The sequence below is a fragment of the Amphiura filiformis genome, chromosome 15 (assembly GCF_039555335.1).
Source record: "Amphiura filiformis chromosome 15, Afil_fr2py, whole genome shotgun sequence".
In the NCBI taxonomy this organism is placed as follows: Eukaryota; Metazoa; Echinodermata; class Ophiuroidea; order Amphilepidida; family Amphiuridae; genus Amphiura; species Amphiura filiformis.
In genome coordinates, this window is record NC_092642.1 from 27840975 (window position 1) to 27868324 (window position 27350).

Sequence of the window (27350 nt, forward strand, 5' to 3'; positions counted from 1 at the left end):
TTAAATAACAAGTTGTCAAAATTTAGCGATACATTTTTACACATGAGACTTATCCATGTGCTCAGCTTCTCATGGGGTGTTAGACATGAACTATGTGACAGTTACTGACTGCTAGCTGAAGTGAAATTTACAGCATCAAAATTAGATTTTACAGCAAATTTTCTCTAAATTCCAAGTTATTGGATGGCGCAAGTTTTGGCCTCACGGTACTGTATAATTCTGAATGCAATTAAAAAGAGGGTCTAAATTTCTTCATCCAATATGCACCCCTAAATAGTAATGAAATTTTATGAAATTGCACATGGAATTAGATATATACAGGGTGAATCAAAATGATTGGTACCGGGACATGTGACATTTTCAAAAATATATCAAAAATATAAGATTGCTAATTAATATTGTTTTTGTACTATAAATAGAAAGGGGCATATGTTAACTTATTGATCTAATAATCTGACGATGAAAGGTTGATGCATCTGGGAGCTATTGTCAATTAAATGAAGATCGGCGTAATCATGATTTTACTTATACACAACAAGATGAATATGTTCACTGGATGCTTGAAATGTTTATTGCATACATGCTCTTAATTCAAGTTAATAAGGTATTACGGCTTTGACATTACTATCAACCAATAAATATTGATTAGAACACATCGTGAATGAAGAAATATGCAAGGAAAAAATAAAACATTTCCAAGATCTTCAACATAAATATCATTCTCGACAGGTATTTGTAATAAAATCGCAACAGCTTGAAAATGGTGCGCTACGGATCCAGCGTTACGATGAAAAGTGTAAAACACCTACTTTCCTTTAGAATCATGTAACTTCAGAACCGAATGTGCTATCTTTAAGATCTAAAATTCGTAGAGAAGATAAAAGCACTATCATTTCAAATATGTAAACAATTAACCCCAAACTGGTACAAAACATAGTAAAAAAAATCTGCAAAAATGAAAAGTCGTCGGTACCAATCATTTTGATACACCCTGTATAGTATTGTATACACCAAAAAAATTTACTCGCCTAATATATCTTGGGATTTGGAGAAAATTTACAATAAAAGCACTCTTTTATACAAATAACCTGTAGATTTCACTTTAGCTAGCTGTGGACGAAAAAATTATGGGTAGTTGAAAGCATAAACTCAGCTTTACCAGAGGGGGACTTCCTGTCAGCTGATTGGCCAAGTTATAGATATATTAATTGATATTTAGGGGTGCATATTGGGACTTTTTCAAAACATGTTTTTGCCTATCTGACAAACAGCCTGATAATAATTATACTACTGATGCATTGTGTGTGCACTCAAGCCTAGATCCATTATGAAATTGTGTGTGTATTCAGTGCTGCATGTTAAAACACAAAAAGATGTCCAAATGAGTTAGCTGTTGCGCTGGTCATCCCTACTACTACATCAGAACTCAAAGGTCAAATAGGGTCAAGGGGGCTGGCATTTTCTTTGGAAGGGGGTTTATGAATATACTGCGGGGTCATAGAATTTGAGACCCAAAATAGGGTGGGGGTTATAATTTTGTAACACCCTAAATAAGGGGTTAATTTCATGTGCTGCACACATATTCTTTAACTTAAAAATCAAAATACAGTGCGCACAATCTTAAGTTGTATAATACAAAATTTATACCCGCTCCACAATGTCTTAGTTCCAGAAATGAATAATTTGTCGTAAGTCTGTGTAGACGGATTGGGGGGGCATGAAAATTTTCGACCCAAGACAGGGGGTCATAAAAATTGACTCCAGTCAACATCTTCATGATCCCCCCCTTCCGAAGTAAATGACAACCTCCTAAACTGCTAGACTGACTGGCTTATTTTGCAACTGCTATGTTGTAACATTTCAGATATTTGGATCCACTGATAAATCTGCAATTGGCAACTTATAAAAGTAGAACCAGGATTAAGACAGAAGAAAGTGGGGATTGTGGTCTTGAACTCATGTGGCTCCACTGAAGGACATCTTCATCTTTAGTAAAATTTACTTTCATGGTGGGTTTGAGGTGCATATAGTACATGTACCGTAACTTGATCTACATCTTTCAATATTGTTGGATTCATGTAGACTTTACTCTGCAACAGGCAAAATGAAATCAGTAACAGGGGAAACGAAACTTTTGAAACCATTTACCTGTGGATTTTGCGGCATTAAGCATTATTCTTTGGACAAATTGAAAAACCATCTTAATAGACATATGCTTAAATATGTGTGGGCTCATAGATGCAAAAGTGTGTTTTGTCCGAAAAACGTATTAAAAAATGGTGAGCTGCTAAGATGTTTGCATAGCCACAGGAAGCTATGGTACTACCGGTGTAAAAAGTTGAATGTCAGTGAGAAACCCTATCAGTGTGAGTACTGTCAGAAATGTTTTGCCCAAAAGCATGACCTCAACTCCCATATTTTAACTCACACTAAAATGGAACTCTATCAGTGTGTGTACTGCCAGAAATGTTTTACTCAAAGTTCTAGTCTCGCATACCATATCAGAACTACTCACACCATGGAGAAACCATATCAGTGTGAGTATTGCCAGAAATGTTTTGCTAATAAACATGTCCTTGTGGCCCATATCAGGACTCACACCAAGGAGAAACCCTATCAGTGTGAGTACTGCCAGAAATGTTTTACTCAAAGTTCTAGTCTCGCATACCATATCAGAACTACTCACACCATGGAGAAACCATATCAGTGTGAGTATTGCCAGAAATGTTTTGCTCATAAACATGTCCTTGTGGCCCATATCAGGACTCACACCAAGGAGAAACCCTACCAGTGTGAGTACTGCCAGAAATGTTTTGCTCAAAGTTCTAGTCTCACATACCATATCAGAGTTATTCACGTCATGGAGGAACCATATCAGTGTGAGTATTGCCAGAAATGTTTTGCTCAAAGAAGCAGCCTTTTGAGCCATATTAGAATTCACACCAACGAAAAACCCTTTCAGTGCGAGTACTGTCAAAAATGTTTTGCCCAAAAATGTCACCTTGTGAACCATATCAGTACTCACACCAAAGAGAAACCGTATCAGTGTGAGTACTGTCAGAGATGTTTTGCCCGAAGAAGTGCCCTTGTGGAACACATCAGATTTCACACCAAAGAGAAACCCTTTCAGTGTGAGTACTGCCAGAAATGTTTTACAAATAAATATGGTCTTGTGAAGCATATCAGGACTCACACCAAGGAGAAACCCTACCAGTGTGAGTATTGTCAGAAATGCTTTGTTCATAGCGCTGGTCTCACATACCATATCAGAACTCACGCCAAGGAAAAACCATATCAGTGTGATTACTGTCAGAAATGTTTTGCCCTAAAGCGTACCCTTGTGGACCATATCAGAATTCACACCAAAGAGAAACCCTTTCAGTGTGAGTACTGTCAGAAATGTTTTGCTCGAAGAAGTGCCCTTGTGCGCCATATCAGAACTCACACTAAGGAGAAACCCTTTCAGTGTTAGTACTGTCAGAAATGTTTTGCCCATAGAAGTGCCCTTTTGAACCATATTAGAATTTGCACAGAGGAAAAATAACCAGACTGTCAATGTTAGTATAGTCAGAAATGTTTACTTCCAAGAATGGTATCACCTACTACTAGGGATGACCATGAAAATTTGAAGTTTCTCCTGTATTGTAGAATCATACCTTACAATGTATATTAAAGAGCTCATTTAATGGAGCATTTCAGTCTTTAAATGACCTCAATAGGATAAATGGTTCTGAAGTTATGGCCAATTTTATATGCATGTTTTGAATAGGCAGTTTGGACAGATTATGGAGACCAAGGAAAAATGGCACAAAATTTAATAATTTTAAAAAACACCTTTTCAGTAACCCTTGAAAATGGATTACATGATTTATACAAATACTCACAAGAAATCATTTATAAATACAGGTTTTCATAAATGCATTCGGAGATCTGGTCTTGTGAAATTGCCTTTTTGTTCTATATTTCTTTGTACAAATCCAAGGTGGCAGTCATGGAAGAAAAATTATGAACAAATTTGACCAAAAAAATGTTATTACCAAATTTTGACAACTTGTTATTTAAGTCACAAAACATGTAATAAAGTTGATTTGTATTGACGATTTTTTGTGCGAGGTTTCCGAATTTTGCATCCAAAGTCCAAAAAAGTGCAAAATTCGGAAACCTTGCATAAAAATTCGTCACTACAGATTAACTTAATTACATGTTTTCTACTTAAATAACAAGTTGTCAAAATTTAACGATACATTTTTACACATGAGACTTATCCATGTGCTCAGCTTCTCATGGGGTGTTAGACATGAACTATGTGACAGTTACTGACTGCTAGCTGAAGTGAAATTTACAGCATCAAAATAAGATTTTATGGCAAATTTTCTCTAAATTCCAAGTTATATTGGATGACGCAAGTTTTGGCCTACGGTACTGTATAATTCTTAATGCGATTAAAAAGAGGGTCTAAATTTCTTCATCCAATATGCACCCCTAAATAGTAATGAAATTTTATGAAATTGCACATGGAATTAGATATATATAGTATTGTATACAAAAAATTTACTCGCCTATATCTTGGGATTTGGAGAAAATTTACAATAAAAGCACTCTTTTATACAAATAACCTGTATATTTCACTTTAGCTAGCTGTGGACGAAAAATTATGGGTACGGTAGTTGAAAGCATAAACTCAGCTTTACCAGAGGGGGACTTCCTGTCAGCTGATTGGCCAAGTTATAGATATATTAATTGATATTTAGGGGTGCATATTGGGACTTTTTCAAAACATGTTTTTGCCTATCTGACAAACAGCCTGATAATAATTATACTACTGATGCATTGTGTGTGCACTTAAGCCTAGATCCATTATGAAATTGTGTGTGTGTTCAGTGCTGCATGTTAAAACACAAAAAGATGGCCAAATGAGTTAGCTGTTGCGCTGGTCATCCCTACTACTACATCAGAACTCAAAGGTCAAATAGGGTCAAGGGGGCTGGCATTTTCTTTGGAAGGGGGTTTATGAATATACTGGGGGGTCATAGAATTTCGAGACCCAAAATAGGGCGGGGGTTATAATTTTGTAACACCCTAAATAAGGGGTTAATTTCATGTGCTGCACACATATTCTTTAACTTAAAAATCAAAATACAGTGCGCACAATCTTAAGTTGTATAATACAAAATTTATACCCGCTCCACAATGTCTTAGTTCAGAAATGAATAATTTGTCGTAAGTCTGTGTAGAGCGGATTGGGGGGCATGAAAATTTTCGACCCAAGACAGGGGGTCATAAAAATTGACTCCAGTCAACAACATCTTCATGACCCCCCCCCTTCCGAAGTAAATGACAACCTCCTAAACTGCTAGACTGACTGGCTTATTTTGCAACTGCTATGTTATAACATTACAGATATTTGGATCCACTGATAAATCTGCAATTGGCAACTTATAAAAGTAGAACCAGGATTAAGACAGAAGAAAGTGGGGATTGTGGTCTTGAACTCATGTGACTCCACTGAAGGACATCTTCATCTTTAGTAAAATTTACTTTCATGGTGGGTTTGAGGTGCACATAGTACATGTACCGTAACTTGATCTACATCTTTCAATATTGTTGGATTCATGTAGACTTTACTCTGCAACAGGCAAAATGAAATCAGTAACAGGGGAAACGAAACTTTTGAAACCATTTACCTGTGCATTTTGCGGCATTAAGCATTATTCTTTGGACAAATTGAAAAAACATCTTAATAGACATCTTTACTAATAAAATAATAAGCGGGCTGTATCTGTCTATCTGTCTGTCTATCTGTCTGTCCGGCTATGCGTTCCGCCGCGCTTTAACGCATCGAGCCGAAATTTCGGATATGGGTAGGTGACGGGAAAAGCATGTTGACTGGGTGGTTTTGAAGGGCCCCTCGAGGTCAAAGGTCATCTAGGGGCAAAATACTAACTGGATAGCAAAAGCAGCAGCAAGTGGATACAAAGATGTGTAATGGGCAACTATGGACAAGTTTCATTCAGCTTTTGGCTGTCTGCCCAATTTGAAATGCACTGTAATGTCTACCCAGAATGCATTGCTGCAAAGCTACAGGTGCACTAGTATGCTTAAATATGTGTGGGCTCATAGATGCAAAAGTGTGTTTTGTCCGAAAAACGTGTTAAAAAATGGTGAGCTGCTAAGATGTTTGCATAGCCACAGGAAGCTATGGTACTACCGGTGTAAAAAGTTGAATGTCAGTGAGAAACCCTATCAGTGTGAGTACTGTCAGAAATGTTTTGCCCAAAAGCATGACCTCAACTCCCATATTTTAACTCACACTAAAATGGAACTCTATCAGTGTATGTACTGCCAGAAATGTTTTACTCAAAGTTCTAGTCTCGCATACCATATCAGAACTACTCACACCATGGAGAAACCATATCAGTGTGAGTATTGCCAGAAATGTTTTGCTAATAAACATGTCCTTGTGGCCCATATCAGGACTCACAACAAGGAGAAACCCTATCAGTGTGAGTACTGCCAGAAATGTTTTACTCAAAGTTCTAGTCTCGCATACCATATCAGAACTACTCACACCATGGAGAAACCATATCAGTGTGAGTATTGCCAGAAATGTTTTGCTCATAAACATGTCCTTGTGGCCCATATCAGGACTCACACCAAGGAGAAACCCTACCAGTGTGAGTACTGCCAGAAATGTTTTGCTCAAAGTTCTAGTCTCACATACCATATCAGAGTTACTCACGCCATGGAGAAACCATATCAGTGTATTGCCAGAAATGTTTTGCTCGAAGAAGCAGCCTTTTGAGCCATATTAGAATTCACACCAACGAAAAACCCTTTCAGTGCGAGTACTGTCAAAAATGTTTTGCCCAAAAATGTCACCTTGTGAACCATATCAGTATTTGGATCCACTGATAAATCTGTAATTGGAAATTAACAAAAGTAGAACCAGTACTAATACAGAAGATAATGGGGATTGTGGCCTTGAACTCATGTGGCTCCACTGAAGGACATCTTCATCTTTAGTCAAATTTACTTTCATGGTGGGTTTGAGGTGCACATAGTACATGTACCATAACTTGATCTACATCTTTCAATATTGTTGGGTTCATGTAGACTTAACTCTGCAACAGGCAAAATGAAATCAGTAACAGGGGAAATGAAACTTTTGAAACCATTTACCTGTGCATTTTGCCGCATCAAGCATTATTCTTTGGACAAATGGAAAAGCCATCTTAATAGACATCTACTATACTAAAATAATAAGCGGTCTCTGTCTGTCCGGCGACATCTACTATACTAAAATAATAAGCGGTCTCTGTCTGTCCGGCTATGCGTTTCGCCGTGCTTCGACGCATCACGCTGAAATTTCGCATATAGATAGGTATAGGGAAAAGCATGTTGGCCATGTGGTTTTGAAGGTCATCGGAGGTCAAGGTCAAAGGTCAAAATTTCAAACTTTGTCCGATCGGGCCCAAACTTGGTGGGTGGAATCCTTGATAGGAGGGGAATATAATGCGGGAAATAAAATCGAGGTCAACCGAGGTCAAAGGTCATTACGGAGGAGTCAAATTTCAAACTTTGTCGATCGGGCTCAAACTTGGTGGGTGAAACCTTAACCGTATGAGGGGAGCATGAAAAACATTATATGGAGGTCATCCGAGGTCAGAGGTCAAAGGTCATGGATTTCAAACTTTGTCCTATCGGGTTCAAACTTGGTGGGTGCAATCCTTGATACGAGGGGAATATATGCGCAAAACAAAATTGAGGTCAACCGAGGTCAAAGGTCATGTAGGGGCTAAATTTAAACTTTGCCCTATTGGGCTTAAACTTGATAGGTGGAATCCGCCATTATGACTGAGGGAGCATGAAAAAAGCAAGGTCATCCGAGTTCAAAGGTCATCTGGGGTCAAACAGTATCACTATCATGCCAGTGCTCTCACAGCATCTGGGCTCTCACAGCCGCAGGTGCACTAGTTCTATACTAATAAAATCGTGAGCTCCGTCTGTCCGGCTATGCGTTTCGCCGCGCTTCGACGCATCGTTCCGACATTTCGGATATAGATAGGTATCGGGTATTCCACGTTTATGGGGTAGTTTTTAAGGTCATCGGAGGTCAAGGTCAAAGGTCAAAATTTCAAACTTTGTCCGATCGGGCCCAAACTTGGTGGGTGGAATCCTTGATACGAGGCGAATATATGCCCGAAATAAAATTGAGGTCAACCGAGGTCAAAGGTCATTACGGAGGGTCAAATTTCAAACTTTGTCCGATCGGGCTCAAATTTGGTGGGTGGAATCCTTGATACGAGGCAAATATATGCCGAAATAAAATTGAGGTCAACCGAGGTCAAAGGTCATTACGGAGGGGTCAAATTTCAAACTTTGTCTGATCGGGCTCAAACTTGGTGGGTGGAATCCTTGATACGAGGGGAATATATTCCCGAAATAAAATCGAGGTCAACCGAGGTCAAAGGTCATTACGGAGGGGTCAAATTTCAAACTTTGTCCGATTGGGCTCAAACTTGGTGGGTAGAATCCTTGATGCGAGGGGAATATATGCCCGAAATAAAATCGAGGTCAACCAAGGTCAAGGTCATTATGGAGGGGGTTAAATTTCAAACTTTGTCCGATCGGGCTCAAACTTGGTGGGTGGAATCCTTGCTACGAGGGGAATATATGCGCAAAATACCATTGAGGTCAACCGAGGTCAAAGGTCATTACGGAGGGGTTCAAATTTCAAACTTTGTCCGATCGGGCACAGACTTGGTGGGTGGAATCCTTGATACGAGGGCTTAAACATGGTACAAATTCTCAATATGACAGGAACAGGAAGATTTCACCATTCCCTGCGAGGACTGCAATGTCTTCCCAGCATTCATAGCTGAAAATGATTTCTACATTTCAAACGGATGTATAAAATAAAACTGAGGTCATCAAAGGTCAAAGGGGATCGAGGCAAGGTCATCTAGGGTCACAGGTCATATGGGGTCATTGGGGGTCAAACAGCATCACTATCTGATGCTGGTGGTGCTCTCACGTACAGCTACAGTGCCGTCACAGCAACAGGTACTCTAGTAAGATGAAATATGTGTGGGCTCTTAGATGCAAAAGTTTATTTTGTCCGAAGAGCTTATTGAAATATGGTGAGCTACTAAGATATATGCATAGCCACAAGAAGCTGTGGTACTACCGGTGTAAAAGGTTGAATGTCAGTGAAATACCCTATCAGTGCCAGTACTGTCAGAAATGTTTTGCCCAAAAGCATTATCTCAAATCCCATATTGCAACTCATACTAAAAAGGAACTCTTTCAGTGTGAGTACTGCCAGAAATGTTTTGGGATTAAAAAAGGCCTTGTTGCCCATATCAGGACTCATACCAAGGAAAAACCCTACCAGTGTGAATATTGTCAGAAATCCTTTGCTCAAAGATTTGGTCTCACATACCATATCAGAACTACTCACACCATGGAGAAACCATATCAGTGTGAGTATTGTCAGAAATGTTTTGCTCAAATAAGCAGCCTTGTGAGCCATATTAGAATTCACACCAATGAAAAACCCTTTCAGTGCGAGCACTGTCAAAAATGTTTTGCCCAAAAACGTGGCCTTGTGGATCATATCCGAACTCGCACCAAGGAGAAACCATTTCAGTGTGAGTACTGTCAAAGATGTTTTGCCCGAAAAAGTGTCCTTGTTGACCATATCAGAATTCACACCAAAGAAAAACCATATCGGTGTGAGTACTGTCACAAATGTTTTGCCCAAAAGCATTCCCTCACATTACATATTAGAACTCACACTAAAAAGGAACTCTTCCAGTGTGAGTACTGCCAGAAATGTTTTACTCGTAGAACAAGTCTTGTGGACCATATTAGGACTCACACCAAGGAGAAACCCTACCAGTGTAAATATTGTCAGAAATGTTTTGTTAGTGGATCAGGTCTCACACACCATGTCAGTACTATTCACACCAAGGAAAAAGCATATCAGTGTGATTACTGTCAGAAATGTTTTGCCGAAAGAAGTGTCCTTGTGCGCCATATCAGAATTCACACCAAAGAGAAACCCTATCAGTGTGAGTACTGTCAGAAAGGTTTTGCCCAAAGAAGTGGCCTTGTGGGCCATACCAGAATTCACACCAAAGAAAAACCCTTTCAGTGTGAGTACTGTCAGAAATGTTTTGCCCAAAGATGTGACCTTGCGTGCCATACCAGAATTCACACCAAAGAAAACCCCTTACAGTGTGAGTATTGTCAGAAATGTTTTGACCGAAACAGTTACCTTGTGAACCACATTAGAATTCACACCAAAGAGAAACCCTTTCAGTGTGAGTACTGTCAGAAATGTTTTGCCCAAAGAAGTGACCTTGCGTGCCATACCAGAATTCACACCAAAGAAAAACCCTTTCAGTGTGAGTATTGTCAGAAATGTTTTACCCGAAACAGTTACCTTGTGAACCACATCAGAATTCACACCAAGAGAAACCCTTTCAGTGTGAGTACTGTCAGAAATGTTTTACCCGAAAAAGTGGCCTTGTGAACCATATTAAAATTCACACCAAAGAGAAACCCTTTCAGTGTGAGTACTGTCAGAAATGTTTTGCCCAAAGAAGTGGCCTTGTGAACCATATTAGAACTTGCACCAAGGAAAAATAACCAGACTGTCAATGTTAATATAGTCAGAAATGTTTGCTTCCAAGAATGGTATCACATACTACATCAGAACTCACACGAAAGAAACATAACTTGGTGTGAATATCTGATGTGAAATAATGCTAGGCGTCCCTTTATTTGTGCTCGTGATAGTGCGATATATATTGATCCAAGCAAGAATGTGTGTCCATATCCGCATTATTAAGGGGGCACTCCACCCCTGTGGTAAATTTGTGAACATTTTTGTATTTTTCTCAAAAATTAATAACAAACTGGTAACAAAACTTATGTATATTTTTGGGGCAAGGAATCCAATTACTACACTGAAATTTCAGTGATTCAAGACAAACAGTTCAGTATATAAAATTATGATAGGAAATGAGGTACACTCTAGCGGTACCTTATTTCTTATCATAAATAACAAACCACTTGTCTTGGGTCACTGAAACTCCAGTGTAGTAATTGGATTCCTTGCCCCTATAATATACATAACTTTTGTTACTACTGTGTTATTAGTTTTTGAGAAAAATGCAAAAATGTATCTCATGCTCAAGTAGTTGGTGGTTAAAGGCTTAATGTACGATTTCCTTCAAATTTTAAATTTGTCATTATATACTCAAAATGCTGAAACAATACTAGTAATAATGCATATAGGGTAAACCAAACAGCTTCCGTGGTAAACCTTATAGCGCCATCACTTGATGAAAGTACGTTATTAGTAGGCGTGAGTTAAAAGCTATCTGGGCTAGAACTATTGCGACTGTAGGGGTGAGCTTGCCTACAGGTAAAAAAATACTCGTGGCGGTTATAATACACGTCTAGTTTAGGGCAACGGGGGTGGAAAGGAGGGTAGGCCTACTACCGGGATGTGCGACAGATTCGGGGTGCATTTTGGTTTATTGATGGCCCTCAATTTCATGAAAATTTGGTTTAAGAAAGATTGTTTTTATTATTATTATTTTTTTAAATTAATTTGTTTCCCAAATTTTAATCGGAAAGTGTGCCATTTCTGTTATTGTTACCATGGCGTGCGATAATCATGATAATAAATAGGCCTATTAATATAATTTTTAAATGCTATTTTATTATTTTGTTATTAATTGAAAATCTAAAATAGTATAAAATCGTATATGATGCCTTAAGTTCAAGTTTAAAATGTTCTTCCAATATTAATAACTATTATTAAATAATTCCTAACATCTCGGACAACACGCCCCATCCCCCAATATACACACACCCACACACCACGCCCCTACATATACACCAACAGCCACATGCCAAGTTGCACATCGTGCACGCGCGCGTGCACATCCAGCATTGTCCCGCTAAAATACACTACCCTATTACGAGCAATGGAATAGCCCGTCAATCATGCACAGTGGTTGCTCCTGGAAGGAAGATTATACCCGATGTGACGCGGTTGCTCATGGAAGACAAGAAGGATTATACCCCTTTTCTAATAATGAGCTGAAATAACGAGGTAACGTGAAAGAAACACTGCTTGTTATTTTGGCCGTTTAACACACAGCTCTATGGGCGGACATAAAGTCATAATTTCTTGAATTATGACTTTATGTCGAACTTTGCTCTGTTTACCTACAAACACAACAAATTTGGCTGATTCCATTTATTTTAGGTGCAAGTTGTGACCGGTGTAAACATTACAAATATGCCAAAAAATCAGGTTTGAAAAAAATTAACCAAATTCATATTATAAGATCGTACATTATGAATTAAGTTAGGAGGTGGGTCTTGAGTCAAAGGTCAAATACATTTAAGGGGCTGTCATTTCCTTCGGAAGGGGGGTCATGAATATACTGGGGGTCATAGAATTTCAGACTAAAAATAGGGGGTTATAATTTTTTAACAATCAAAAATTATTAAGGGCTGGATAATGACATCCTCCTAAACTGCTAGACTGACTGGCTTTATTGCAACTGCTATGGCAGGAGGTCTAGTGGCATGAGAGCATAGATGAACTCCTGGATGGGGCAGCTTTAATTAGCATGAGGCCGCATTGATATGTAAATAGCGTATTCTTATTTAAATTTGTGCCCAGACGTATTGAGGCGACAGTCATGTTATCCAGACGGAGAATGGCTGCATATGCCGGGCATGTCAATTTGCTGAGTGAAGGCTGATAATCACCTTTCTGTATAGGTAATAAGCTAGTATATTTCGTGTACCAGTTGGTTATAACAAAAATTAGTATCATATTAAATATATTAAATGTATAAACTTTGAAAGTTACACGAATTTGAAGAGCAGAGCTTCGAAATCTAGCTAAGTCAGGTGATGTGAAATTCTGCTGCGTGACCCCCTCTGCGTGGTAGAATTATATTCATAAAACATTGAATTTAACGTACAGATATCATGGGCAGCCAACCACGATTTATCAGCATTTAAAATATATGTTAATTAACAAAGATAAATAATAAAGAGTACAAATGGCAATTAACTAGTAAACAAGCCTGAAATCTTAAAATGTTGCCACGTGTTTTCCCGAACATGTGACATGCAACATCTGACCACTTCTCAGATTTACCGTAAATATTTGGAGTATGCTTGCACATCATGCACATACACTGTGCATTTCTTTACCTCCGTATAAAATCAATAATTCATGCTGGGAGCCAAGTAACAGTGTCTGCACAGTGCAGCTTGGTATATTTTATTTTACTTGAGAGCATAATAGAAATACATCAGACGAATCATGGCACCATGATGGAAGGTCAGGTCGGGTATCAAAGGTTATTATAACTTAAATACTACTTGTATTTCCCACCTTGCCTCTGTCACATATTTCCTTCATATTATTGACAGCAAGTCCTAATTTTGACTTTGCTATTGCAAAATGTCATTTCATATCAAATTAGTAGACTTTCTTTGAAAAAACATATCACTGGTGCCTGATGGGAATACCCGTCCGCCATTTCATTAAACTAGATCGTTTTCGCGTGATTTGTGCCCAGATGTATTGGGGGGCGCTATACTCTCATTGAACAGGCAAAGTTCGCAAAACAAACAACGTTGTTATTTGCCAAACGCAATTCACATGAGCCAAGGGGTCGAACATGAATAATTCATAACGAGCTATAACGGATCGATAACTGGCCTCACTTTCTAGCTAGTAAACCAGCTGAATTTTTCATAGATTTTGCGTTGCTAATAGAACAACCGTGAATTTAGTGTCACCCCCTTGATGAGAGCTACCTGTACTCCATCACAACCTTCCCTGTGGCCGCTACAGGCAGAATTAGATCTATAGTGCTTCGCAAACTGCTTTAATATACCATGGAGGTATATACCTCCATGCTTATACAGAATAGAAATCTTTAAGGGGGAACTACACCCCTGCCCAAATTTGTGCCTATTTTTGCATTTTTCTCAAAAATTATAGCGTAGTGGTGACAAGTAAGATATGTATATTATAGGGGCAATGACTACAACTATTGCACTGGAAATTTTATTTCAACACAGACAACAGTTGTGGAGTTACAGTCAAAAATGAGGGAAAACCAATATTTGATCAATAAATCAATAACTACTTGCCTTGAGTTGCTGAATTTTCAGTGCAGTAGAACAGTAGTCCTTGCCCCTATAATATACATATCTTACTTGTCACCAATGTGCTATAATTTTTGAGAAAAATGCAAAAATAGGCACAAAATTGACCAGGGTGTAGTACCCTTAACGTGGACCGAGGCGTGGATTCCCCCAGTTTGGGTGATCTTGAATCTAAAGCTTGTAAACTTAGTAAATGAAACTTCCCGTAACTAGGTGACATGTATACCTTAAAATTTTTTGATTCAAATCCAATACTCAGATTGTTGACTCGTTGCCATGGTAATGACCGCCATATTGGATTTGGTGAATTTCAAAGGTAGAGACATTGGGATCATGATATCTCAAAAAGTATTCAATCAATAGAAATGAAATTTTTGGAATGTGGTCTTCATAGACAGGACATGAACCTGAACTAGAATTATGATAATCATGTGATGTATTGGGGTCTCACTAGAGGTCAAAGTTCAAATTCAAAATTTAATAATTATTGTTTTATGCTGTTTTGTTGCTACCATAGCAACAACATAGTTCTGATACCTCAAATACTTTTTAAGATATTGTGTTCCGTGGGGACATGCGTCGGCGAAATTTTTTTTGGTAATTTGGTGAATTTTTAGTCTAGAAACACTGTTTTTAGGTTTTTTATATTTTGGAAACACTGTTTTACTTTAATTTTGATTTGCAAAAGATATTTGAATTATCACAAATAATAGTGAAAATTAGAGGTCAAAATCTTGATTATTTAAGAAATTTTATCTCGTGAAGTTACAGTTTTGAATACAAGTTTTGAATGGAAGCTCCGATTGTTGTCAAACAAAAAGCAAAAGAAAGGTATTTTCACCTTAATTCCAATAAATATTTGTAGAGTTCATTTTTTTTGCCCACAACCTTAAAGACAAGTTAGAATGCACACAAAGAAACGCCTATCTGTATCAGGCCCGTCAGTAATGCTATGCTGACTGAAGATATCATACTAAAGGGAAATCTGGAAAAAGTCTCAATATTGTCAGAAGTGTTTATTTTTTTCAAATTGCAAGGCTTAAAATGTAGAATTAATTCACTTTTCTGGCTGAATGAACTAACAGGATTGCAAGTAAAAAGGCCCAGGTCTTTGATTTGCGCCCCCATATTTTGGATTTTCAGGGGTTTTCAGAACCAGTGGTTTTAAAACTTATTGTTACCCATGATTTGTCAAAATTGAAGCACTTTTTTGACCCCCATAGAGCCAAAATTGAGACCTTTGACCTTTTCGTGATAATTCAAGAATGGTAAATAGAAGACTTCACATAGGGTTTAAGAATCACAATCATTATGTGATTAAGATGTATTGGCTCAACATCGCAACAATCACCATAGAATTGAATAAACAATATATTGATTACCTGTGAGCTACTCCTGTGTATGAGTGACAAGATAGCAGACAAAAAAGGATTTACGTGTGAATAAATATGTGACTCCTCGCCACAACTGAGCCCGGATGTCGCCAATCATCATTTTTGAGATATTCAACCAAAATATTCTGCTTGAAATTAGCTTTAAAATGATGTATATCATGTCTATAGTACTTGACATTTAAGTAGTGAAAAATCAATAAAACAGTCAATAAATCCTATCTTTCCTATTGTTTATTGTTAAGTTCGATGGAGCATATCTCAATAGTGGCACTGGCGACATCCGGGCTCAGTTGTGAGGAGTCACATATTGCAACCTTATTGGAGCTGTATGGTGCGCATTCAATGTTTTTGAAAGTTACAAATTTGCCAAACTGCCAAAACCAAAATTTATAATGGATTAAAATGTATTGACCAAAACCAAAACACATGTATTTCAAATCCATGGCACCAAGGAAGTACAACTTTGTTGATTTCAGCTTCCTTGATGGTCAAATAAAGCTTCCTACCCTATTCTGTTTTGGAAAAAACAGCTTTAGGTCAAAGATCAAGTCTCCGTTATCTGTGGATCTCCTTATTTTTTTTTCAAAGTACAAAATCTACAAGTTTATATATTCCTGAATAAACTGCAGCCTGATTATACAATTTTATTTGGTGAAACATGCAATTAATGTTGTAACATTTCAGATATTTGGATGCACCGATAAATCTGCAATTGGAAACTAATACAAGTAGAACCAGGACTAAGACAGAAGACAGTGGGGATTGTAGTCTTGAACTCATATGGCTCCACTGAAGGACATCTTCATCTTTAGTCAAATTTACTTTCATGGTGGGTTTGAGGTGCACATAGTACTTGTACCGTAACTTGATCTACATCTTTCAATATTGTTGGGTTCATGTAGACTTTACTCTGCAACAGGCAAAATGAAATCAGTAACAGGGGAAACAAAACTTTTGAAACCATTTTCCTGTGCATTTTGCCGCATCAAGCATTATTGTTTGGACAAATGGAAAACCCATCTTAATAGACATATGATTAAATATGTGTGGGCTTATAGATGCAAAAGTTTATTTTGTACGAAAAGCTTATTGAAATATGGTGAGCTACTAAGATATATGCATAGCCACAAGAAGCTGTGGTACTACCGGTGTAAAAGGTTGAATGTCAGTGAGAAACCCTATCAGTGTGAGTACTGTCAGAAATGTTTTGCACGGAATAGTTATTTGCAAAGACATGTGAAAATTCACACCAAAGAGAAACCTTTTCAGTGTGAGTTCTGTCAAAAATGTTTTGCACAGAGTGGTGTTTTGAATAGACACATGACAACTCACACCAAAGAGAAACCCTTTCAGTGCCAGTACTGTCAGAAATGTTTTGCCCAAAAGCATAACCTCAAATCCCATATTGCAACTCATACTAAAAGGAACTCTTTCAGTGTGAGTACTGCCAGAAATATTTTATGAGTAAGAAAGGCCTTGTGGTCCATATCAGGACTCATACCAAGGAGAAACCCTACCAGTGTGAATATTGCCAGAAATCCTTTGCTCAAAGTTCTAGTCTCACATACCATATCAGAACTACCCACACCAAGGAGAAACCCTATCAGTGTGAGTACTGTCAGAGATGTTTTGCTCAAAGAAGTGACCTTGTGTGCCATATCAGAATTCACACCAAGGAGAAACCCTTTCAGTGTGAGTACTGTCAAAAATGTTTGTCCCAAAAACGTACCCTTGTAGAACATATCAGAATTCACACCAAAGAGAAACCCTTTCAGTGTGAGTACTGTCAGAAATGTTTTGCCCACAAAAGTGGCCTTGTGAACCATATTAGAACTTGTACCAAGGAAAAATAACCAGACTGTCAATGTTAGTATAGTCAGAAATGTTTACTTCCAAGAATGGTATCACATACTACATCAGAACTCACATGAAAGAATCACTAGGTGTGAATATCAGATGTGATTTTAAATATCTACCAAGAATTGTCGAAGGGGGCTAATTAGAAATAATGCTAGGCATCAGTAAAATTGCGCTCCTGATAGTGCGATATCTATTGATCCAAGCAAGAATATTAATGTATCTCATTCTCAAGTAGGTGGTGGTTAGGTTAGGAGGTGGGTCTTGGGTCAAAGGTCAAATAGGTTTAAGGGGGCTGTTATTTTCTTTGGAAGGGGTCATGAATATACTGGGGTCATAGAATTTTGAGACCCAAAATAGGGGGGTTATAATTTTGTAACACCCTAAATAAGGGTGGTTAATTTCATGTGCTGCACACATATTCTTTAACTTAAAAAATCAAAATACAGTGCGCACAATCTTAAGGGGTGGGGTATGAACGTTCGGACAGTATTTATTGTGGGACAATAGAGCACATCAGACATCGAATTGCATTCTGAATACGAAGAATGGCCTTCTGATATCAAATAATTTTGATTTTTTGAAATTTGCAATGGGAATACACATTTTATGGCAAATCATTAAAATTGATATTTTTGATATTTAACAGTACTCGAAGTAAACTTTATAAATCTGATCATTTATACTTAACGTGTATGTAGGTGGGATGAAAAGCCGACGATCAATTGAAAATGTTGACCTTTCATATTGAAGATATGGATTTTTTTCCCAAAACATCAACAAAAAATTAGGTCTTTTGGGAAAAAATCCATATCTTCAATATGAAAGGTCAAAATTTTCAATTGATCGTCGGCTTTTCCTCCCAGCTACATACACTTTAAGAATATATCATTAGATTTATAAAATTCACTTCGAGGACTGTTATATCATGGAGGTATATAAATAAATGGAGAATGATCGCCAGAATTCTAATCTCCTAAGTGGAGATTATCCCGTTACCTCTATTCAATGAGTCACCAAACTTGAATAGACCAGCCACTTCAGCCAAGCTATTGATCTCCACGATGGTTATGAGCCTCTACCATGGTTCATTGATTGTCACTCCCAAAATTTCCTCATAGGAGTTGACCCTACATTGACCCGTGCGGAAGCCTTGTAAAAGAAACTGTATAATGGCGTCAGCTAGTCAATCAGCTAGTTCAAAGTCACCAGTTTTGATAGCTTATAGTTTCAATGTATGATCGAGCGATAACCAGAAGAAATTCGGATGTTCTGTTCTCAAGTTATGAAACTGTTTTCTACACTAGTTGTGCCGTAACTTGACAAATATACTTAGTTTTCATGTTCATATATTAAGCTTTTAAGGGGTCTGAGGGAGTTCAAATATAGTGCAAATGAAAGCAAAACGTTTTAACCTTCCGATTGTGAAAAAAATTATGTTGGGCCAATTTGGGCCATTTGAGTTCTGGCGAGCAAAATTTACGGAAGTACTTGAATTCAAGCAAAAGTGATGATCAGACAATCTTTTCTAGAGAGAAATTGATATACGGAATGTATAGGCCCTATACATACTTTGTTTAAACAGTTTCTCATAGTTTAGTGTATGATAACCGTGATTTTGGTTGAAGCTTGAGTCAAATTGATTGAGTGCCATGACGGATATGTCATGTTATTGTTTTAAACTTTTAATTCTGTATTGTCATGAAATCGTATAGGCCGCCTAAATCATCATCAAGTTAAACTTCTCATTGTATAATAAATAATTATCAGTATTTAGGCCTAAATGATTATTAATATTATTAGGAGGCTATCATTTTCTTTGGAGGGAGGGGTTCCAAATATACGGGGGGGGGGGGGGTCATAACTTTTTGGAAAAAAAAGTCATAATTCAATTTTTCATGACCAAAATGTAGGGAGTCACAAGATGACAACAGATAAGGTGAAAAAAAAAAAAAAAATACTGATTTCTTGATCCAATTTAAGCACTCAATTTTTGGCGAAAATGAGATTTTGATAGGCCTATCAAAATTTTATGAAACATGAGCACTTTCCAATAAGTATAAACTTCATTTTACCCCATTGAAATCAATGGCCAGTGAAACAGACTTCACAATGTAATCAGCTTAGCATAATCAATATAAACCTGAAATTGCCTATTCAACAATAATTGGTCATAACCAACGTAGTACAAAAGAGGCTTGGCTGGATCATTCTCCATTTATTTATATACCTCCATGGTTATATATCAAAAATGTGAAAAATATCAATTTTTAAAATTTGTATTATATCGTGATTTTCAAAAAATGAAAATTATTTGATATCAAAAATTAGACATGCTTCGTATTCAAAATGCAATTCGATACGTCTGAGGTGCTCTCATGTTCCATAAAAAATACTGTCGAAACGCTCAAAACGCTCATTCCAGATCCCTTAAGTTATATAATACAAAATTTATACCCGCTCCACAATGTCTTAGTTCCAGAAATGAATAATTTGTCGTAAGTCTGTGTAGACGGATTGGGGGGGATGAACATTTTCGACCCAAGACAGGGGGTCATAAAAATTGACTCCAGTCAACAACATCTTCATGACCCCCCCCCTTCCGAAGAAAATGACATCCTCCTAAACTGCTAGACTGACTGGCTTATTTTGCAACTGCTATGTTGTAACATTTCAGATATTCGGATCCACTGATAAATCTGCAATTGGAAACTAACAAAAGTAGAACCAGTACTAATACAGAAGATAATGGGGATTGTGGTCTTGAACTCATATGGCTCCACTGAAGGACATCTTCATCTTTAATAAAATTTACTTTCATGGTGGGTTTGAGGTGCACATAGTACATGTACCATAACTTGATCTACATCTTTCAATATTGTTGGGTTCATGTAGACTTTACTCTGCAACAGGCAAAATGAAATCAGTAACAGGGGAAATGAAACTTTTGAAACCATTTACCTGTGCATTTTGCCGCATGAAGCATTATTCTTTGGACAAATTGAAAAACCATCTTAATAGACATATGCTTAAATATGTGTGGGCTCATAGATGCAAAAGTGTGCTTTGTCCGAAAAACGTATTAAAAAATGGTGAGCTGCTAAGATGTTCGCATAGCCACAGGAAGCTATGGTACTACCGGTGTAAAAAGTTGAATGTCAGTGAGAAACCCTATCAGTGTGAGTACTGTCAGAAATGTTTTGCCCAAAAGCATGACCTCAACTCCCATATTTTAACTCACACTAAAATGGAACTCTATCAGTGTGAGTACTGCCAGAAATGTTTTGCTCATAAACATGTCCTTGTGGCCCATATCAGGACTCACACCAAGGAGAAACCCTACCAGTGTGAGTACTGCCAGAAATGTTTTGCTCAAAGTTCTAGTCTCACATACCATATCAGAACTACTCACACCATGGAGAAACCATATCAGTGTGAGTATTGCCAGAAATGTTTTGCTCATAAACATGTCCTTGTGGCCCATATCAGGACTCACACCAAGGAGAAACCCTACCAGTGTGAGTACTGCCAGAAATGTTTTGCTCAAAGTTCTAGTCTCACATACCATATCAGAGCTACTCACACCACCATGGAGAAACCATATCAGTGTGAGTATTGCCAGAAATGTTTTGCTCAAAGAAGCAGCCTTTTGACCCATATTAGAATTCACACCAAGGAAAAACCCTTTCAGTGCGAGTACTGTCAAAAATGTTTTGCCCAAAAATGTTACCTTGTGAACCATATCAGTACTCACACCAAAGAGAAACCTTATCAGTGTCAATACTGTCAGAGATGTTTTGCCCGAAGAAGTCTCCTTGTGGAACACATCAGATTTCACACCAAAGAGAAACTCTCTCAGTGTGAGTACTGCCAGAAATGTTTTGCAAATAAATATGGTCTTGTGAAGCATATCAGGACTCACACAAAGGAGAAACCCTACCAGTGTGAGTATTGTCAGAAATGCTTTGTTCATAGCGATAGTCTCACATACCATATCAGAACTCACACCAAGGAAAAACCATATCAGTGTGATTACTGTCAGAAATGTTTTGCCCAAAGAAGTGACCTTGTGTGCCATATCAGAATTCACACCAAAGAGAAACCCTTTCAGTGTGAGTATTGTCAGAAATGTTTTACCCAAAACAGTTACCTTGTGAAACACATCAGAATTCACACCAAAGAGACACCCTTTCAGTGTGAGTACTGTCAGAAATGTTTTATCCAAAACAGTTACCTTGTGAAACATATCAGAATTCACACCAAAGAGAAACCCTTTCAGTGTGAGTACTGTCAGAAATGTTTTTCCCAAAGAAGTGGCCTTGTGTGCCATACCAGAATTCACACCAAAGAAAAACCCTTTCAGTGTGAGTACTGTCAGAAATGTTTTGCCCGAAGAAGTGTCCTTGTGATCCATATCAGAACTCACACAAAGGAGAAACCCTTTCAGTGTGAGTATTGTCAGAAATGTTTTGCCCACAAAAGTGGCCTTGTGAACCATATTAAAACTTGCACCAAGGAAAAATAACTAGACTGTCAATGTTAGTATAGTTAGAAATGTTTGCTTCCAAGAAGGGTATCACATACTACATCAGAACTCTCATGATAGAGTATGTATTTATCTCATTCTTAAGTAGGTGTTGGGTAAGTTAGGAGGTGGGTCTTGGGTCAAAGGTCAAATAGGGTCAAGGGGGCTGGCATTTTCTTTGGAAGGGGTTTATGAATATACTGAGGGGTCATATAATTTAGAGACCCAAAATAGGGGGGGGGGGGGATAATTTTTTAACATCCTAAATAAGGGGGGTTATAGAATTATTAAGGGCTGGTGACTGTTGGCATCTATGCGGTTGCTTTAAGTATGTGCATGTGATGCTAGCTACTTGAAGCTGTGCCTCATGAAATTCGCACTGACATCACTCAGGGCTATCAACTTTTTGGAATTGCTTGGCGTGAGACAGCCGGACCGGGATTTATCGACTACAATGTTCAATTAACCCATGATTATTTGAGCCATGGCGCTCGAGAATCTGAAAAGCGGGGAGCCGGGGGGGGGGGTGGTAGGTAGGGACATCAAATTTTTTTATGATGCATGAGATTTTACTCATTTTTCAGCATTTTGCGTGAGATTTAATTACCGGGTACTACCTAGGAGTGAGATTATACTACCTTGGCGTGAGACGGTGAGAAAGTAACCCACTTGACAGTGCTGCGTCACTGCCAAAACTGGGTGAAAAATGGTATAATATGTGAGAACTTTGTGAGTGATTTGAAAGTTCACATATAAGTGACAATGTGCACCATATAGTTGAAAATGTAACTAAAGAGAAAACATAATAGTGTAGCGGGTTTCATATTCCAAACTCACTGACCTGGAAAGTTTTGTACATCTTGGAATTTTGTGAAAACATCAAAAGATCAGTGCATGTTCAAAGTGCTCTGTTCTGGTTTTAACAAGGTTTTGCATGAATAGTTTAAGAACAATAGGGTAATTAAGTTGACATTACGTTTTGTTACCTGGAGAGATTTGATCATGTCTCACCTCCTTTTTCAATGAAATTGACGGTATAATAACTCTTGTAGTGAGGGATCACTATGAGATATTGAGACTGAAAATCACACTGAAAAGTGCAGAGTAACGCTGAAAATTATACAATATATAAAACCACTGAAATAGCACTAAAAGAGTTCCTTTGTTATCAGATTAATGTCTATAATCACACTGAAAATAGACCGCAACATTCTCAAAATGAGAGGCCATTCCTTAATCCCATTGAAATGGTCCTAATCACACTGAAATGTACTGGGCCATGCTATTGTTATGATAAATAATCCCTAGACAATAGCCACACTGAAAATACCCAGAGTAACAATGGAAATGGGTAGAGTAACGCTGAAAATGGTTTTCAGTGCGATTTTCAGCGTCAAACTTTCATAGTGGATCAACATTTAACCACAAATTGCCTAGGGCAAAACTGACTTCCTGGGAACCAAACAAGGTCATCTTTGGCCCCCACATATATGTGGGGCTTGTGTTATCATCTAGATGGTTGTTTGTTTCCTTGCCTGTTTGTTTCTTTGTTTCTTTGTATCTTTGTTTGTCCAGGCGGAAGCAAATTCATTAATCCACTCTCCAGCTTAAACGCAATCACCGATCAACTTCATTATTATGTTTTCAGGGTTATTAGGAGTTAAGAAAACCTAATGATAATATTGGATGGCTTATTTTGCATGATACCATAACATATTGGATGAGTCATAAAAATATCGTACGAGCCAACGGCAAGTTCGATATTTGTATGACGAATCCAGTATTATATCAAATATTATATCAAACTTGGTATTGTGATAGTATATGGTGGCCTCATGTGGTGTATAGTTTTGTGGGGTCCACCTTAATTACGAACCGCGTAATTCTAGTTATGTAACTCATTGAACCATTTGTGTTATATACTCCCTCTAGCTATGATGACATCATTGTGATCTGGTCAACTCGTTGACAGATATGAACCTCAGGAGGGAATCGATTTGTGATCAATTCTCTCCAGGTAGTGAAACGTAATGAATGTTCATATTAGGAGCTGTGCAATAATTATGAGCCTGGGGGGTGAAATTTTCCAAACGACTCGCCAAAAAATCGATTTCCCCTCCTCTCGGCCTGCCAAAAATCACTTGCCCCCACCTCTCGGCCCGCCAAAAAATCTTTCCCCCTTGCACATAGCAAATTTTTGGTTCCCAATTTGCAAACCTTAAATGGTCCATATACATGTTGCGAGTGCAGCGAGCAGGAAAATTTGCATATTTCAGCGTTTCCGTACGGTTTTCCTAAGCCTTATTAGAGCGTTTTATTCACGGCACCCGATAATGTGTGCCAAACATCGCCCCTTTCGGCTGGCCAAAAATTGCTTGCCCCTTTTGGCTGGCCAAAAATTTCTTTCCCCCCCCCCCATACTCATAATTATTGCACAGCCCCTTCCTTTGGACACAAAATGTAAATCGCTGTTGCTAAGAAACAAAATGATGCACAGAATCGCAACAGTTTGTAGATTGTAGTTTTGTATGTTGATGATTGTCATGTAATAAATATTACTGTAAATTTGATGTAAAATGTGCATAATTTTCATAAATCATAATTTGTAAATATTCCAAAAAAAAGTGACTGCAAATTTTTATCACCAATAGGTTGGTAATTGTGTACATTTTGTATCTAATATTATGTTTACATAATATTTCCTTTTTTCTGACCCAACTTTCACTTGTACTGTCAGAAATGCATATATGACGGAAGTGACCTTGTGCACCACATCAGATCTTGCATTAAAAGAGAAACCTTGAAAAGTGTCAATATTTAAATATACTGTAATATTTCCATAGAAAGTAGATATTCTTTGCCATAGAATGTTAGCTTTTATTATCATATATGTCCACTTTTAAAGGGGGTGACCCTCTTGGTTTTGGAAATGGATTGTCTTTTAAATTACATATAATATCAAATATCGTCCCCTTTATGCAGCTTTGTGAAAAAACAAGAACATTTTCAGCTTAAAAGGGCATTTCGTGATCCACAGCCTCATCCCCCCACTTTTCTCAAAAACAGTTGAGATTTTTATATCACTGGAATACTCTGGCTACATAATGTTTATGTACAAAATATTTCTTGCAGATTAATTAGTTTAGCAAAGATATCGCGAAATTTGAATTTCGTTCTGGTGCACCAGAACGAAATTACAACGTATTGTCTATGGAGCAGTGTAATACACATAAATCATGCATAACTCGCAAACGCAAAATCGGAATCAACTGAAATTTTGGGAATATGCTTTTTTTCGTGGATATGTACTGAAAAATGTCATAAAAAGAGGATGCTAGGATCACGAAATACTCCTTTAAATGTGAATAAATAACAAAATTTACAATCCAATACCTTGGTATGCGTGAACTGCATTATGGGCAGGCAAGCAACAACATGTGCCACGCCCGCGCCGTAATTCCTGTTCGACAATATTGAAAGCAAAACAGAAATGCCTTGACGACAATGCTGCAAATGGCTGTATTGAACGGAAAATTTTCGTTTTAAAATATTTTTCGTACCGATTCAGAAAAAAAGGAAACTAAATATATTTCCCCTTGCAATATGTAGATGAATGTAAAAGTTTGGGTTGAAAATGGGGGATGAAAAAAAATGCCGTTATCGAGTACTGAACCGGGTACCTCTTGCACCAAAACATAGCGCGCTAACCAGCTACTACCATCGTCGATCTGAAGTCTCCTCAGCAGTTAGTGATTCGCTCTTTTCACGCAATGTGAATGACGTGAAACCAAATTTGCTGTTGAGGAGACTATAATTATCTACGATAAGCCTCTCCAGAATTCCAGAAATTGGTAGGCACCAGGGAAGCTATTATGGCATGAATTCTCTGATTTCTCCGGAAATACATTGACTTGGAGCGTCAAATTTCAGGATAGGAATGAGAAAAATACAAATAAACATTATTTTTCATCAGGTTCGCCGTCGCAAATAATAAAGGAGACAAGGAGAAAAGGGTTCGATTCCCAGGCGGGATCACTTTTTCTCCTTGTCTCCTTTATTATTTGCGACGGCAACCTGATGAAAAATAATGTTTATTTTATATAAATTAGTAAAAACTGTTTTCCGCCTATGTTCCCGGGGACTAGGGGTCGTACGTTCCTCAAACTTGGTGGGTGGGTGCATCTGGATCTCAGACAGAACAAGTTTGTTTCGGTAAGTGGGCCAAGATCACCCGAGGTCATCCAGGGGTCATCTGAGGTCAAATTAGTAAAACTGTCGTATGGGCATGAAACTTGGTGGGTACAGTCAACTTTTAGAGTCAAATTTTTGGACGGTCATTTTGGGGTCATCCGGGGTCACCCAGGGGTCATCTGAGGTCAAAATAGTAAAAAATTTCATATGGCCATGAATCTTGGTGGGTACAGTCAACTTTTAGAGTCAAATTTTTTGGGGTCATCGAAGGTCAAATTACTAAAAACTGTTGTATGGGCATGAAACGTGGTGGGTACAGTCACCATCAGCCAGGTAATCGCGACAGCCGAGAACTGCCAAATATGGGTAACCGCCTAGTCTTACTATAATTCAGCGGAATCTGTCTGTCTGTCCGCATCTTTGCTTGGAGACTGGGGGTCCAACGTTCCTCAAACTTGGTGGGTGGGTGCAGCTTGATATGAGGAAGAACCAGTTTATATTTTTTAAGGTCAAAGGTCATTGACCAGGTCAAGTCCAATTGAAGTCTAATTTCAAATTGCTCCTATAAAGCTCAAACTTGGTGGGTGTGTTGACCTTGGACTAACAAATAAAAGTTTCCACGGTGGACTTTTTGTCAGACCTACGGTTAAGAGGTCATAGCCTCATAGGTCAAAAAAGGTAGAAATTCCAAATTGCCCCTATGGAGCTCAAACTTGCTGGATGGGTGGATCGTGGACTAACAAACAAAAGTTTCCACGGTGACCTTTTTTGTCAGACCTACGGTTAAGAGGTCGTAGGTCAAAAAAGGTAGAAATTTCAAATTGCCTCTATGGAGCTCAAATTTGGTGGGTGGGTGGATCTTTAGACTATGCCATAGTCGATTTTTGATAAATAAAAATGTTATTAATCATGATGAACGCATTCAGTTGAAAAAGTTTATATAATTATATTTGTAAAAGTAAATGTAAAGTATACGTAGGCTTGTATTATTGAATGCAACATATCATAATTGCATAATGCATTGAATTTGAATGCAGTTTGAAATCATTAAGGGATCTGGAATGAGCGTTTATGGTGTTTTGACAATATTTTTTGTGGGACATGAGGGCACCTCAGACGTATCGAATTGCATTCTGAATACGAAGCATGTCTTTCTGATATCAAAT

General features: G+C 37.9%; 2 protein-coding genes across 10 annotated transcripts in view; both read left to right on the forward strand.

Annotated features, from left to right (window-relative positions):
• LOC140171448 (uncharacterized) overlaps positions 1-27350 on the forward strand; it is a 179411-nt gene that overhangs the window by 9059 nt on the left and 143002 nt on the right. For 5 of the 8 annotated variants that reach the window (XR_011861600.1, XR_011861603.1, XR_011861605.1 and 2 more), the window contains 3 exons: positions 1865-2009; positions 5401-5545; positions 16296-16440. Coding sequence is in view for 2 of the 8 variants with exons in the window: in XM_072194709.1 (XP_072050810.1) it covers positions 20386-21993 (1608 nt within the window). In the remaining 6 variants the exon portion in view is untranslated. Of the gene's footprint in view, positions 1-1864; positions 4167-5400; positions 5546-16295; positions 16441-20145; positions 22775-27350 lie in introns of those variants that run through there. The other 3 variants (XR_011861604.1, XM_072194709.1, XM_072194710.1) reach the window with 3 other exon arrangements.
• On the forward strand, positions 7972-10880 carry LOC140172177 (uncharacterized). Of its 2 annotated transcripts, none has more exons than XM_072195501.1 (2): positions 7972-8470; positions 8590-10880. In XM_072195501.1, the coding sequence occupies exon 2, from the start codon at positions 9077-9079 to the stop codon at positions 10535-10537; it is 1461 nt and encodes a 486-aa protein (XP_072051602.1). In that variant the 5' UTR covers positions 7972-8470; positions 8590-9076; the 3' UTR covers positions 10538-10880. The 2 variants fall into 2 exon arrangements, with proteins under 2 accessions (XP_072051602.1, XP_072051603.1); XM_072195502.1 differs by having other exon boundaries at positions 8318-8350.